This window comes from Kogia breviceps, chromosome X (genome assembly GCF_026419965.1).
Source record: "Kogia breviceps isolate mKogBre1 chromosome X, mKogBre1 haplotype 1, whole genome shotgun sequence".
NCBI classification, from domain to species: domain Eukaryota; kingdom Metazoa; phylum Chordata; class Mammalia; order Artiodactyla; family Physeteridae; genus Kogia; species Kogia breviceps.
In genome coordinates, this window is record NC_081330.1 from 130,239,361 (window position 1) to 130,253,470 (window position 14,110).

The 14,110-nt window shown below is 49.9% G+C and overlaps 1 protein-coding gene across 8 annotated transcripts in view; it reads right to left on the bottom strand.

Moving 5' to 3' along the window:
• STS (steroid sulfatase) overlaps window positions 1-14,110 on the bottom strand; it is a 165,121-nt gene that overhangs the window by 69,135 nt on the left and 81,876 nt on the right. For all 8 annotated transcript variants that reach the window (XR_010838699.1, XR_010838698.1, XM_067023752.1 and 5 more), the window contains 3 exons: window positions 12,295-12,416; window positions 12,079-12,201; window positions 9,567-9,990 (listed from right to left, as the gene is read on the bottom strand). Coding sequence is in view for 6 of the 8 variants with exons in the window: in XM_067023752.1 (XP_066879853.1) it covers window positions 9,567-9,990; window positions 12,079-12,201; window positions 12,295-12,416 (669 nt within the window). In the remaining 2 variants the exon portion in view is untranslated. The remainder of the gene's footprint in view (window positions 1-9,566; window positions 9,991-12,078; window positions 12,202-12,294; window positions 12,417-14,110) is intronic.

The following is a 14,110-nucleotide window of genomic DNA, read 5'->3' on the forward strand; positions in this document are numbered from 1 at the left end:
TCCCCATTTGAGTCAGCGTAGGGAACGATGGAAACGCAGACAGGGACGTCTGTGGATTCCTTCCGAGACCCCTCAGATGCCGGTGATCAGACTAGGGCATAAACCAGGTGGCAGTGGCCACAGTCACCCAGCCGGAATCCGTGTGACCACCCCTCTGTACGCACAGAGGCGGACACGCCCGGCTGTGCGCTTCATCCATCCAGGCCTTTCACGTCTATTCTGCCCACGCGACTCCAGCCACTAAAAATATAACGCTGAGCTGGACCGGCTCCGGCCACCAGCAACCCACAGTTCAGACGAGACCGTTAATAATTGGTCTCAGCTGATGGAGCACGTCAGAGGATGGATACAGAGAAGGAGAGTGAATCTCGACCTGGGAGGGGTCAGAACTCACTCCTGGAGACAGAGAGAGAGGGAGAGATTCCAGACGTTCCCGCCGGGTGCCAGTGCACGTGAACGCTTTCCATTAACGAATCGGTGTCCGAGCCACTGTCCCCTGGATGTTATTCAGATACAGCAGTGGACGATGGCAGAGGCGTAACCTGTGTACTTACCTGGTGAGCTTTCAAAAGCACACTTTCTATGGCATGTGGCCCCACACGATTCACTGAAAACTCTTCAGGATACATTTTTAAAAACGAAAACCCCCACTATATGGATTTTTACCGCTAACTGAAAGATACCACTAATAGGATGTCAATTCGTTGGGAGGGGGGAAAAACTGGGAACATTTTAACTTTCTACTCCTTTATATTTTTAGACTGCTTTGATTTTTTTTTTTAAAGTAGCACACGCTATTTTCAAAACCACAGAAAAACGAAAGATATATCTTAAATATAAAAACGAAGACAGGAAAACCATGAAAGCCACCTTTTCCCTACAAAAACAGAGGGAAAAGAGAGAGATACCCAGGTCTGAAAGTCGGTTTGTGTAACGAGATTTAAGATGCTGCCCTGACTGTAGTCACGCTGGCGTCCCCCCAGCTATGACAAGCGTCCCTGCTTGCCCACAAGCACCCGAGCTTCCCCACAACGGCCTCATCCGTGAAGCTTCGCGACGGGCTCTCTTTGTGAGACGATCCTTCACAGACAGCCTTGCCTGTGACTCTGTGTGACTCCTACAGGTTACATGGCTTTGTACCCACAATGGGCTACGGTAAGGACGCCCGACCATGGACACCAGCCATGATCAGGCTCAAGCCTCCATGCACAGCTGAACTTAAATCAAAGGGCTTGAGGTCAGCCCCACACCCCACTCCGGAGCAGGTGCTGGGAAGATTCTCGGATGCTTCCGGTTTTCAATGACCTGGCTGGCGTTCACTCGCTAAGTACCCTAACCCAGAGGTACTGAACATCTGTAGGAAAAAAAGTCAAATTTCTTTACGCTTCAGGTAGTAGGAGAGAGGTAACCATTGAAATCGTTGTAATAGGAGCTTTGACACGAGGGAAGAAGATGGATTTCCAAACTGCGTCTGCTTCTGCGGCTTCTTCTGTTTTTGTTTCTGTTTCTGTTTCTTGTCTTCTTCCTCTTCATCGCCCCCCTCCTTCAAGTCTATGCATGCCCCCTTTGGTCCCTTGCAAAGAGGACAGGCTCACGACAAACTGACGAGAGGCCCTGTGCACTCGCTGCTTTCTAGACGGAGCCCCTTCCTCTCTGGAGAAGGCCCCCCGCCCAGTTAGGCGGATGCAAGGATCCTCATAGCCTACCTCTGGGGACAATGCAGGTGGGCGATGAGTGGGGAGTGCCTCGCCAAAGGGTTCATCGTGACTTGTCCTGGAAGCAGGTAGAGGGAGTACGGCTGAGTAATCATGCCGAGTGCTCAGGAGTGCCCTAAAAGGAGCGGAGTACAACAGCATGGGGCTGTGCCCCCTTGCATGGACCCTCCAAGGGAAACAAACAAGACTGCCTGTGTTACCCCATCCCAGGAAACCTGCCCTGCCTGGGATACCTCTGTTAGTAGGTGGACGTCCGACATAAAGATAGGTCATCTGTTCTACGGGTTCCCTCCCAGCCTGGACCCACGAAAGCAGCACATGCAGGATGTGAGCAGATCACCCTCACGCTTCCCCAGAGGGAAGCAGGGAAGTGAGTATAACGGGGATCCCTTCTCAGACGTGGAGCGCACAGCAATCCACTCAACATCAGGACCGAATGCCAAACAACGAGGCCAATGTTTTTAAAAATCGAGAAATTTCCAACTTAAAAAAATCCCCCGAAATGGTCCCCTGCACACACGCAAATCGCTATTTCTGATTTCTCTGGAACGTTGGGAAGTTGGGAGTACCACCCACACTCCTTCAGGACAGCGGTTAGCGGGAGCCCCCGGGAGCCGGCCATCCGAATGGGCTTCACCAAATCCAGCTCCCTCGGGCCCCAAGCCTCATCCCGCATTTCCGTGCCAGCCTGGGCCTCCGCGTATCTGCGCCTTAACGCCTGATGTACCAAAGCTCGCCCCTCCTGATTCCCGTGTGCGTCATAATCCTGGGGCGCCCCAGAGATCTGGGGGTTTGAGGAAGAAGGGAAGGTGCGAGCGCGCTTTATCCAGACGCCATTCAGGTAGGAATGCCGTGGACCTGGACCCAGGATGGCTAAAGACAAGCATCCTCCAGAACTGCGTTCTGCTTGCAGCTTGCTCAGCCTGGAAGGAGGGGTGCATCCAAAGAACCACTCCCCGTTCCTAAATTCAGGTCCTTTTGCCGGATGAATGTTAGAAAACGAGCCAAGGGACTTCCCTGGTCATCCAGGGGTTAAAAGTCTGCGCTCCCAATGCAGGGGGCCCAGGTTTGATCCCTGGTCACGGCACTAGATCCCACATACATGCTGCAACTAAGACCTGGTGCAGCTTAATAAATAAATAAATATTGAAGGAGGGCTTCCCTGGTGGCGCAGTGGTTGAGAGTCCGTCTGCCGATGCAGGGGACACGGGTTCATGCCCCGGTCTGGGAAGATCCACGTGCCGCGGAGCGGCTGGGCCCGTGAGCCATGGCCGCTGAGCCTGCGCGTCCGGAGCCTGTGCTCCGCAACGGGAGAGGCCACAACAGTGAGAGGCCCACATACAGCAAAAAAAAAAAAAAAATATTGAAGGAAAAAAAAAAAGGAAACCAATCAAGTAGCATCTACCCTTATTGAACAAGACAATTCTTTGATTATTTAACTTTTCCACTTTTGAACGTGCTTGTACGCGTGTGTCTCCCTGTGGGTTGCCGTTAATCTTTCGTCTGATTTACTTTTCTCACCAAGAACTAAAGTCAATGTCGCCCCTATTCTTTCCTGGCTTAAACTCTTATTTAAACTAACAAAATGATCCCTTTGCTCCAAAGAAGCTTTGTGTCCCGTCACAGCTATTCACCACGGCCACTGAGACCACAGCCCAGCTGGGAAGGTGAAAGGCTAGGCTGGAGGTGCCCTGTTAATGCATCTCGGGACCCTGAGTGTGCGAAACGCTGACGGCACCAGGACAGGATAACAGGTCAGCTCTCCAATGATACATTTATCCGCTGTCACAGGTCCGAGGGCGTGACCACGACCCAAGCGCTGCTTGTACGACGGCATAAACTGCAGACTACGGAAAAGGCTGGGGAGGGGCTCTTCCCCGTGACTCCCCACCAAGGGCGGGACGTTTCCCTGTGGGTGTCATTGCCCGCAGGCACTCATACTCCCCATAATTCTGATGTCACGTGGCTTCCTTGTGGGGACAGGTCAGGGGTCAGGGTTTGGTAAAGTTAGAAAAGGGGATCTTACGACTCTGGGGAATCCGATGAAAAGTAGAACGCTATGTCATTTCCAGCTTTTGGACTTATTTTCTGGTAGACCCTAAAGGACGCTTTCATGAAGCACAAGATATACCGGAAAATGAGCTTACCTGAAAATGCTTAGCTTTGATTTCACTTTTGATTACAGGCTTTAAAGCTACAAACACACACACACACACGTGTGTGTGTGTGTCTGTGTGTAATGTCAATGCAACTTCCATAAACCAGGACCTGGAGAACAGAACACTCCTGGTAGATTTCATGTGCATTTACGAATCCAGTAACTGGATACCCTAAACTATACAAATTATGTGGGTTTGTATAAAGTCATCATTTTGGAATATTTCTTCAGAGTGAGGGTGTCTTTACTGGCAGAGAAACACACAGTGGTTCCTTTCAACTGAAATGCTTTTTCTAGCAACAAAACGCCAGTTTCAGTGACTTTACAAAGGGAAGGGGCCAACAAATCTGGCTCTTGCCGTGGCAGAAATGACCCGGGTTCGGAAACGTGAATCTCTTCCCACCCGCTGGCCTCGCATCTTTTTCAATGCAGTTCAACTTGAACTACAAAACCACCTTAGGAACAAAATTAACTTGCTAAATTCACCCGTCACCACAGAGCCTACATCTTTTCGAAATACTCCGCCACTTCTCCCTCGCCACGGTAAGGACTGTACTACGAACATGAGTTTATCTAAGAATTCCCAGGTGAGTTCTCCTTTGGGGGGACATGGAACCTGGATGCTTCCATTCGGAGAAGGGGTATTGAGTTTCCTAGTCTTCTTCCAAATAATCCACACTCGAACCTTACTGGTAAGTCTGCAGAGTACATGTGGAAGCAAAGAAGGCAGCAAGCTCGTTATGGTGCACTCAGGAGAGCCCTCACAGAGAGTTAGATATGGGCTCTAATCCGCTATCTACTATTCCCTGTGGGGCTTTTGCTCTCACTCCAAAGTTCTGAGCCTCAAATTCCTCCACAAGAAGACATCTCTTTACCCATTCTTCCAGGGTCCTTTTGTAGCAAGTAAGAGGTGAGGGGTATGAAACGTGACCAAGAATACGTGTATATCCACAATGCCTGGCGTATATCTAACCAGGATCTGCTAAAACTTGAACACACCCCTAGCTGGGCACCCAAGCTGGATCTGTTTTACAAAGCATGGATGAGAGTCATGACCAGGGAGAAAGCTGGAATGACCGAAGAGCCCTTCATTCAGGGCATATAAGGACGATTAAGTATCTCTAAGAAATCTACAGGTCATTCCTTCCTGTCAGAGCAACAAGGATTTCCTGCTAATTAAAGTGTGTTTAGGATGACCTGTCTCGAATTACTGTACAGCTTAAAACATACGTTGAGCTAATTATCTAGGTCTCTAATAGTAGAAGCATCTTCCCAAGATAAGTTCTGTCCCTAAAAGAGTAAATTAAGGTGAGGGATCATGGAGTGCATAGTTATATATTCCACACCGTCACTCTCCTCAACTTGGGAACACCTGCTTGTAATCCCGGGGCAGGTACCTAAATTGGGCTAAGCAGACTTCATCTGAGACAATCACAAACCAATAAAGCATCATCCCCTTCTGCCCTTGTCACCTGTATCTTCACATCACAAGTTAGTATCTCGAGAACAAACGTCTGAGTATAAATCATTTCATCCACAAGGCTCAGAGAGAGAAGATAAATTTTAGAAATGAGAGTTTAAATCATTTTCCTCATCACCTCTGACAAATGAACCCAGGGAGAGCTGTGTACCCCAAAACTGGTTTTTATATCAGTACACTGAAATAAAGCACTGGTTTCAATCGGAAAATTTTGATTCAAGAGCATTTGAATAAATTTCACAAACACCGTTATTGCTTGGATGAGGTTTTCTTTCTTCTGCTTCTGAGGAGCCCTGAATCCATGTCTCACAGAGGTGGTAAGGCCTGCCTAAATTACTCACGATATTCAGGTCAAAGAGGTACACATTTAAATGTCTTCTGAACCTCGAAAAAAATTTTTATAAATACAATAGTGTCACAATCTGTTATGATTCGTTGGTACCATATTAAGGCCATTCTCTCTAGATTCCTGAAAATAACTATTCAGCAAATCAGATATCTCCTGTAACACAGGAAGACGATGTTACCCAAGGATGATTTTTTTTTTTTTTTTTTTTTTTTTTTTTTTTTTTTTTTTGCGGTACGCGGGCCTCTCACTGTTGCAGTCTCTCCCGTTGTGGAGCACAGGCTCCGGACGCGCAGGCACAGCAGCCATGGCTCACGGGCCCAGCCGCTCCGCGGCATGTGGGATTCTCCCGGACCGGGACACGAACCCGTGTCCCCTGCATCGGCAGGCGGACTCCCAACCACTGCGCCACCAGGGAAGCCCCCCAAGGATGATTTTACCTAGATGTTTAAAATCTTTGAATCTTCAGATAACGTATATGAGAAGTTTTTTTTGTGTGTGTGAATGACATCATGGTACACACATGGTAGTATTGTCACTAATACTGACCAATTTATGCATTGCTCCAATGTGGACAATAGTCATTTACATTAGAATCGCCTATTTAAAGACTAAACCCTTTTCAAATAATTCAATAAGCATAACCTCCCACTATGGTATTGCTAGAGCATTCTAAACATCTAGTTCTGGAAGAAAACTGCAGAAACCCCAATGTAAGATAAAGATAAACTGGCGGGACCACTAAGTATTGGAGAAATGCAAATCAAAACTACAATGATATCACCTCACACCGGTCAGAATGGCCATCATCAAAAAGTCTACAAACAATAAATGCTGGAGAGGGTGTGGAGAAAAGGGAACCCTCTTGCACTGTTGGTGGGCATGTAAATTGATACAGCCACTATGGAGAACAGTGTGGAGGTCCCTTAAAAAGCTAAAAATAGAACTACCATATGACCCAGCAATCACCTCCTGGGCATATCCAGAAAAAATGAAACCTCTAATTTGAAAAGAAACATGCACCCCAATGTTCAGTGCAGTACTATTTACAACAGCCAAGACATGGAAGCAACCTAAGTGTCCATCGACAGAGGAATGGATAAAGAAGATGTGATATAAATATACAATGGAATATTACTCAGCCATTAAAAAGGAGGAGACAATGCCATTTGCAGCACCATGGATGGACCTAGAGATGATCATACTAAGTGGGTCAGACAGAGAAAGACAAATACCACGATATCACTTCTATGTGGAATCTAAAAAAGTGATACAAATGCACTTATTTGCAAAACAGAAAAAGACTCACAGACATAGAAGACTTACGGTTACCAAAGGGGAAAGGGGTGGGGAGGGATAAATTAGGAGACTGGGATCAACATAGACACACTACTATACATACAACAAATAAACAACAAGGACCTACTGTAGAGCACAGGGAACTCTACTCAATATTTTGTGATAGGGCTTCCCTGTTGGCACAGTGGTTGGGAGTCCGCCTGCCGAGGCGGGGGACATGGGTTCGTGCCCCGGTCCGGGAAGATCCCACATGCCGCGGAGCGGCTGGGCCCGTGGGCCATGGCCGCTGGGCCTGCGCGTCCAGAGCCTCTGCTCCGCAACGGGAGAGGCCGCAACAGTGAGAGGACCGCGTACCGCAAAAAAAAAAAAAAAAAAATTTGTGATAACTTATAATGGAAAAGAATCTGAAAAAGAATTTATATATCTACATAGTATATCTATAGTATATATAATAGAATCACTTTGCTGTACACCTGAAAGTAACACAACATTGTAAATAAACTATATTTCAATAAAAAATAAATGAAATTAAAGTTAAACAAAGATAAACTGGTTGAGGTTCAAACCCTTAGGCTAATCAAATTTGTTTCGATCCCATCGCAAAGTCATATGCCAAGGAACCCATTAAAACTCCTCCTAATCATATGAATATTCATATATCCTATAGATTCAATCATCTGTGTCCAAATACCACATGCTGTCAAAATGTGACTCACCCTGGAAGTTGAGGGTCACTCCTGAAGCCTGTGATGTTAGAAGGAGCATTGCATTATTCGGCGCCCCCCTGTACGTTTCTGAGGGATTGATAGTCAAGGGACAGGGACAGGAGAGGGTTCCGCTGCTTCAGCAAGTTTGCCAAACAGCAGACGGTTATATTCTGGCTTAAATGGGTAGGTCTGCCATCCACAGAGCACCACTGTACCTCGGGATGGCCGTTCTCTTACGTGTAAAATACTGTAAGGATAACCCATGAGGTAAAAGCTTTGTCTGCCATGCACACTGGGAGCCACTGTTGAGTCATGACATTAATTTCGTGTCACAACCAGATAATTTTTAAAAAAATAAAACAGAAGGTCATCAGGGAGGAAGTATCAGAAGTGATCACTCTATGAAGAAATAAATCCTTTCTGGAAGCTTTTGCTTCAGTTAAACATCTGTGTAGCACATCTTATTGGATGATGGCGTGAAATGTGTATCTTACGAAGTTCAAAAGCGTCTGCATTAGATCAGGTCAGCACCGCTTTCTAGAAAAATCTACGCAGCTTAGTGATGGTTCCGTTCTCTAACAACAGCAAAAACCCACAGATGCTCTAGCATTTCTCAGCATGTTCCACAGGCGTTTAGAACTCTCGGGGAGCTTGTGAACAGGGAGACGCAAAGCCTTACCTTAGAACCCCTCAGTAGGAATCCCTCAAGGTAAGACTGACAATCTTCAGATTCAGCCAGCACCCCAGCACCTCCCTACACAAAGTCTGAGGGCTCACACTTCTCCACCTACGGTCAAGAGCTTTTCTCCTCTTCCCTTCTTGGTCTACCCGTGGGAAGTTCCAACGATCCAATTTGCTATGCCACCACGTACCGAGCCATCAAAGGCAACGCCACAAGGGACAGATCTGCACCAAGCGCCACGCCGGCGACGCGGGCGTCCGGCCCAGTGATGCCCGCCTCTGGCTGTGCGAGCCGATGGGTAGGCTGGACGTGGGCACTGACAGTATCAACGGTATCTCCACGTTCAGAATCACGGACACAGATGTTCACCAGCGCGACGGCCAGCTGAACACAGTCCCCTTTCTCTTAAGAATCGAGTTATCAGCACACCCTTCCTCATGCCGTGCTGCCGTCTTCCTCCACTGTCTGGTGCCTGGACAGACCTGCTCTCGTGCGCAGGGCAAATCACCAGCAAGGCCAAACACCTGATTCTCACACCGAGTTCCCACCTTCCTCTGTGGGACTATCCTCTAAACTTTCACAGGCGGCAAAACAATTTTGTTCGTTTTTAATAGCGAGTGTTCCTGAGACAGACCGTTGCCAAGCCCTCCGCGCACGGTTACCCCCTTTGCTGACTGCAAACACCACAAGTACAAACTCCAGAGGCCCCAGCAGACTCACAAGAGATCATCTGCTTCACCCAGCTGACTCACAGACTTGCTCTTCTCGGAGACGCGCCCAGAGTGTTTTGCATGTCCTCACGCTGTTTACATCGTATAACATCTCCAGTAAACAATGCACATGACCTTTCCTCTCTTAGTCACACACCTGAAGAGGAAAGACCGTGGTGATGCCTTAAGGTCCCCGTTGCCACCCAGACATTTTTGGGGGGCCGGCCTCATAGGCAGAGGACGTGCGGGAAACTGGCAAAGCATCTCTGGGGGGAGCCCAGGTCATCGCAATTCCCGACCCACTCCCCCCCACCCAGTACACGCCCAGCTGGAGAAATCGCCCAACCACAGAAGGGGAAGCATAGCTCAGAGGACCACCCCGGTTCCTCCACCTCCACGGGAGCACCTGAAAGAGCCTATATTAACAACACGCGGCCCAGGCAGCATCAGGCTGGCAGGCGATACCAACCGCTGTATGAACTGGGCCGCGTCCGCCGTGAGCCTCTGCGTGAGGTTGTCATAGGACATGGGCTGCTGGGTGATGTCCCGGTTCCTCATGAGGAAGCAGTTCAGGGGCCGGAAGTAACGCAGGAAGCACAGCAGGGCGCCGAGGACCAGGACGGCCAGCAGGGAGAGGCAGAAGAAGGCGCAGCGGGGCACGTGGGCGAGCCCCAGGCGCCTGAGCACGGCCAGGGTCAGCAGTGCGACGGCAATGAGCTGCAGGGGGCTGAAGACGAGCAGCCTCAAGGCCATGGTGAACACGCTGCCCGCGCCCGGCTGGCAGTCCCGCAGGTTGCTCGTGGGCAGCCCGTGGAAATAGTCGAAGCCGTGGCTCAGGGGGTGGTGACAGAGGTCCGTGCTGCTGCGACAGCTGGTGCCAAGGTGCCACTTCCCTGAGCAGACAGACAAACAGGAGGCACGTTTAGTCCCGATGGACACGCCGACACGAAGGGCAGCTTCTGAGTCCCGCGTGCTGGAAAGTGGCCTCCGTCGGCCTGTTCACCAGCCAAGATGACTCTACCGCTTCCACCTCCGTTTCCACAAACGGTAGGGTAGGAACCACTCTCTCCACCAGAAAACAAGAGGGGATTTAGTGACTGGAAAAAATACAAATAAAATGAAAGACACACACCTCACATACTTCAAAGGCAGGAGACAAAACTGCACAGATGAACACCGCTGTTTTCTGGGGACATGTGTTTTTTTTTTTTAAAGACGAATCCTTAAAAGGAAAGTCTTAAAACCAACTTGATTTTGTCCCTGAAATGTCAGAAGTGGAAATGAATCCTTACGTAAAAACTACCGCTGAGGCATGAGGAAATCATGCTCATAACTCAGCAATTATTTTAAACACCTATAAACATTTCTTATAAAATGTGAACTGTACGGGACTTTCCTGGAGGTCCAGTGGTTAAGACTCTCCATGCTCCCACTTGCAGGGGACACGGGTTTGAGCCGTGGTCGGGGAAGTAAGATCCCATGTGCCACGCGGTGAGGCCAAATAATAAAATAGAATAAAAATGAAATGTGACCGTATCACTAAATTAGGGAGTGCCTCACACAAGAGAAAAAGTGATGGTGGTTTGACAAAATGTGGGAGGAAAGAGACCGGTCATTTTGCTCCCAGGAGATGTTCTAGGGTTCCTCTGATGACCTGCATAGACCCAAGTTTATCAAGTGAAAGGGGAGAAGGCTTCATTCCTATCAAGGGGATAAAATCAGTGGGAATGTCAACCGAGAAAACTTCAGATGCAATTTTAGTACTGAAACGTAAAATGAAAACCTTTATCAATAGTGTGGTGTGTGTGTGTGTGTGTGTGTGTAGTTTTGCGTGCTGTGTGTGTGCATAATTAGTTATCCATTGCTCTATCGGTTTTCTGTCATCTGTCTCATCTCTCTATCTTATCCATCCACCACCCACTCATTCACCAGCCATTCACCACCCACCATCCACCCACCATCCATCCATCCATCCACCATCCATGCATCCATCCATCCACCATCCATCTATCCATCCATCCATCCATCCACTCATCTGTCCTTCCATTCATCCATCCACCCACCCATCTATCCATCTACCCATCCACCCACCCATCCATCCATCCATCCACCCATCCATTCACTCCTTTAGTCATCCACCCATCCACCCACCCATCCATCCATCCATCCATCCATCCATCCACCATCCATCCATCCATCCACCCATCCATCCACCATCCATCCACCCATCTACCCATCCATCCACCCACCCATCCATCCATCTATCCACCCATCCACCCATCCACCCATCCATCCATCCGTGCATCCATCCATCCATCCATTCACTCCTTTAGTCATCCACCCATCTACCCATCCATCCACCCACCCATCCATCCATCCATCCACCCATCCACCCATCCACCCATCCACCCACCCATCCATCCATCCATCCATCCACCCATCCATTCACTCCTTTAGTCATCCACCCATCCACCCACCCATCCACCCACCCATCCATCCATCCATCCATCCACCATCCATCCATCCATCCACCATCCATCCACCCACCCATCCATCCATCCACCCATCCACCCATCCACCCATCCATCCATCCGTGCATCCATCCATCCACCCATCCATCCATCTGTCCGTCCATTCACCCATCCATCCACCATTCATCCGTCCATCCATCCACCATCCATGCATCCATTCATTCACCCATCCATCCATTCATCTGCCATTTATCCATCCATCACCCATCCACCATCCATCCATCCATCCACACACATACACATACATACATAAATAAGGACACACATCTACACATTCAAATAGTACATAGAGACGCATGGTGTTTGAATTTAGTATTGAAATACTTTCTTCCCTATTTACACTTGTGCAAACGCTATCAGTCAGTTCATCTTAAAGAAGGCTGCTCTCATGCCCTCCCCACTTCCCCACTCACCCAGGACCTTGCCCCACCCGCCCCCAGCTGTCCATACCTATCAGAGCTGTGGAATAGCCTCGATTCTTCAGGAGCTTGGCGAACGTAATCTCACTGTGGGGAAGTCCTCCGGAAGAGGCCGAGAAGATGAAAACTCCCACTTGGGACTGAGACGCCATTCCTAAGCCAGGAGAAACCCACCATTAAGACAGGGGAAGCATTAGGACGGGGAGGTGGACCAGGGCCGCAGCGACGGAACCAGGAGGTTGGGTACCTGAGCGGATGGGATACCGGCCCGTCATGAAGGCTGCCCTGCTGGGTGTGCACAGGGGCGACGCTGCCAGGTGCTGCGTGAGCTTCACTCCCTCTCTGGCCAAGCGGTCGATATTGGGAGTCCTGGAACAAAGACTCAGGTCATTCATTGCGAGCCCGAAAAGAACGCTTTCTCTCTGGCTTTGTACAGGGAGTCACTTGTCACTTATCCAGGGAAACTGCGGTGGGACAGGGGGAAGGAAGGGGACACAGCACCGAGACTCAGAGTGACAAGAGGACCACGCTGAGGATGAAATCATCCAGGTCTGCCCTCTCCGGGGGCCCACCCATGCCCCCCTGGGGGCTCTGAGCTGCTGATTTAGGAGAGAAGCCAAGTCCTGACAAGGGGCTGCTGTGAGGAGTGGGAGGGTCAAGGGTCAAGGTCTCTCCCCTCCGTCGCCTGTGCCCCCCACCAGTTACCTCCGTGCCCCAAACGAGAAAGCTCTGGGAGCAGCCTGTCTATTCTCTTCCCAACCACAGCCAAAGAGAAGCTCCTAACCAGCTCTCACCGGGCTCTGCCGAATTTCCACATGGCCCCAGGGAGAAGGGGGTGACAGCATCGTCCGGGGAAAGGGACGATGGGCCCCCGGTGCATTTACCAGGGGTCAGTAACAAAGGGGTCACAGACTCCAGGGAAAAGGCACACAGCGACGTAGAAACATGACATGCCGTGGGACACGCACACACCCTGAGTGTCTTTATTTTTTTTTTTTTTTCCTCTAAGGAAACACTCATTTATGGGCTGACTTCTAGGATGACGCCTTATGCGGGACAAGCCATCCTGCCACCTGTTATGCAGGACTGGTGTGGTCCGTCACCTTAGGGAATCATGCCAGACTCCCTAGGCATTCAGAGGGGGAGGTCCTTCAGGTCCGGGTCCACGCTGAGTGACGATCGCTCATCCTCCAGCGGGAACCCCAGCGCCTGCCTCTCTGCCAGGCTGCTCATCTTCTATACTTCAGGTCGGAGCATAGAGGGGACTCCCCCCGCCCTGCCATGGCCTCCCTGTCCTCTGGGAGAGGCCTGTTCCGTCAGTCCCCATCCCCCATCCCGGCAGCTGCCTCCCTGTAAAGGGACGGAGCGGCTAATGGCACTCCCCTCCAAGACTTCTGCCTGCGGTGTGGGGCACGTGTCTTGCTCCGTTGTGACGCCACTGCTTCCCCGGTCCGGCGCCCCCAGGCTAGTCCTGTAACAATGCAGGGCTCGAAGGAGAAGATCACGGCATTGCACTGTAATGGCAAGCCGCTCTCTCACCGATTAATTGAACTTAGGCCTTTAATTCTCAACATTTCCACTTGGCTTTGGCCTTAAGTTACAAGACACTGAGAACACGGAGGCTGTCTGTATGTTTGACTTAATCCCCCTAGTGACTAGATTGGCCACTGAAAAATCTGACTATTTTGGGGTGTGATACTATAAAACGTAACATGAAAAATGTCCTTCAGAAAGAACTGGGGAGGAAGGGATACATTGGCAGTTTGGGATTAGCAGATACAGACTAGTACATATAAAATAGATAAACATGGGTTTCGCTGGTGGCGCGGTGGTTGCGAATCCGCCTGCCGATGCAGGGGACACGGGTTCGTGCCCCGGTCCGGGAGGATCCCACGTGCGGCGGAGCGGCTGGGCCCGTGAGCCACAACTACTGAGCCTGCGCGTCCGGAGCCTGTGCTCCGCAACGGGAGAGGCCCCAACAGTGAGAGGCCCCGCCTACCACACACACACAAAAAAACAAAATAGATAAACAACAAGGATTTAGTGTAGGGCACGGGGAACTA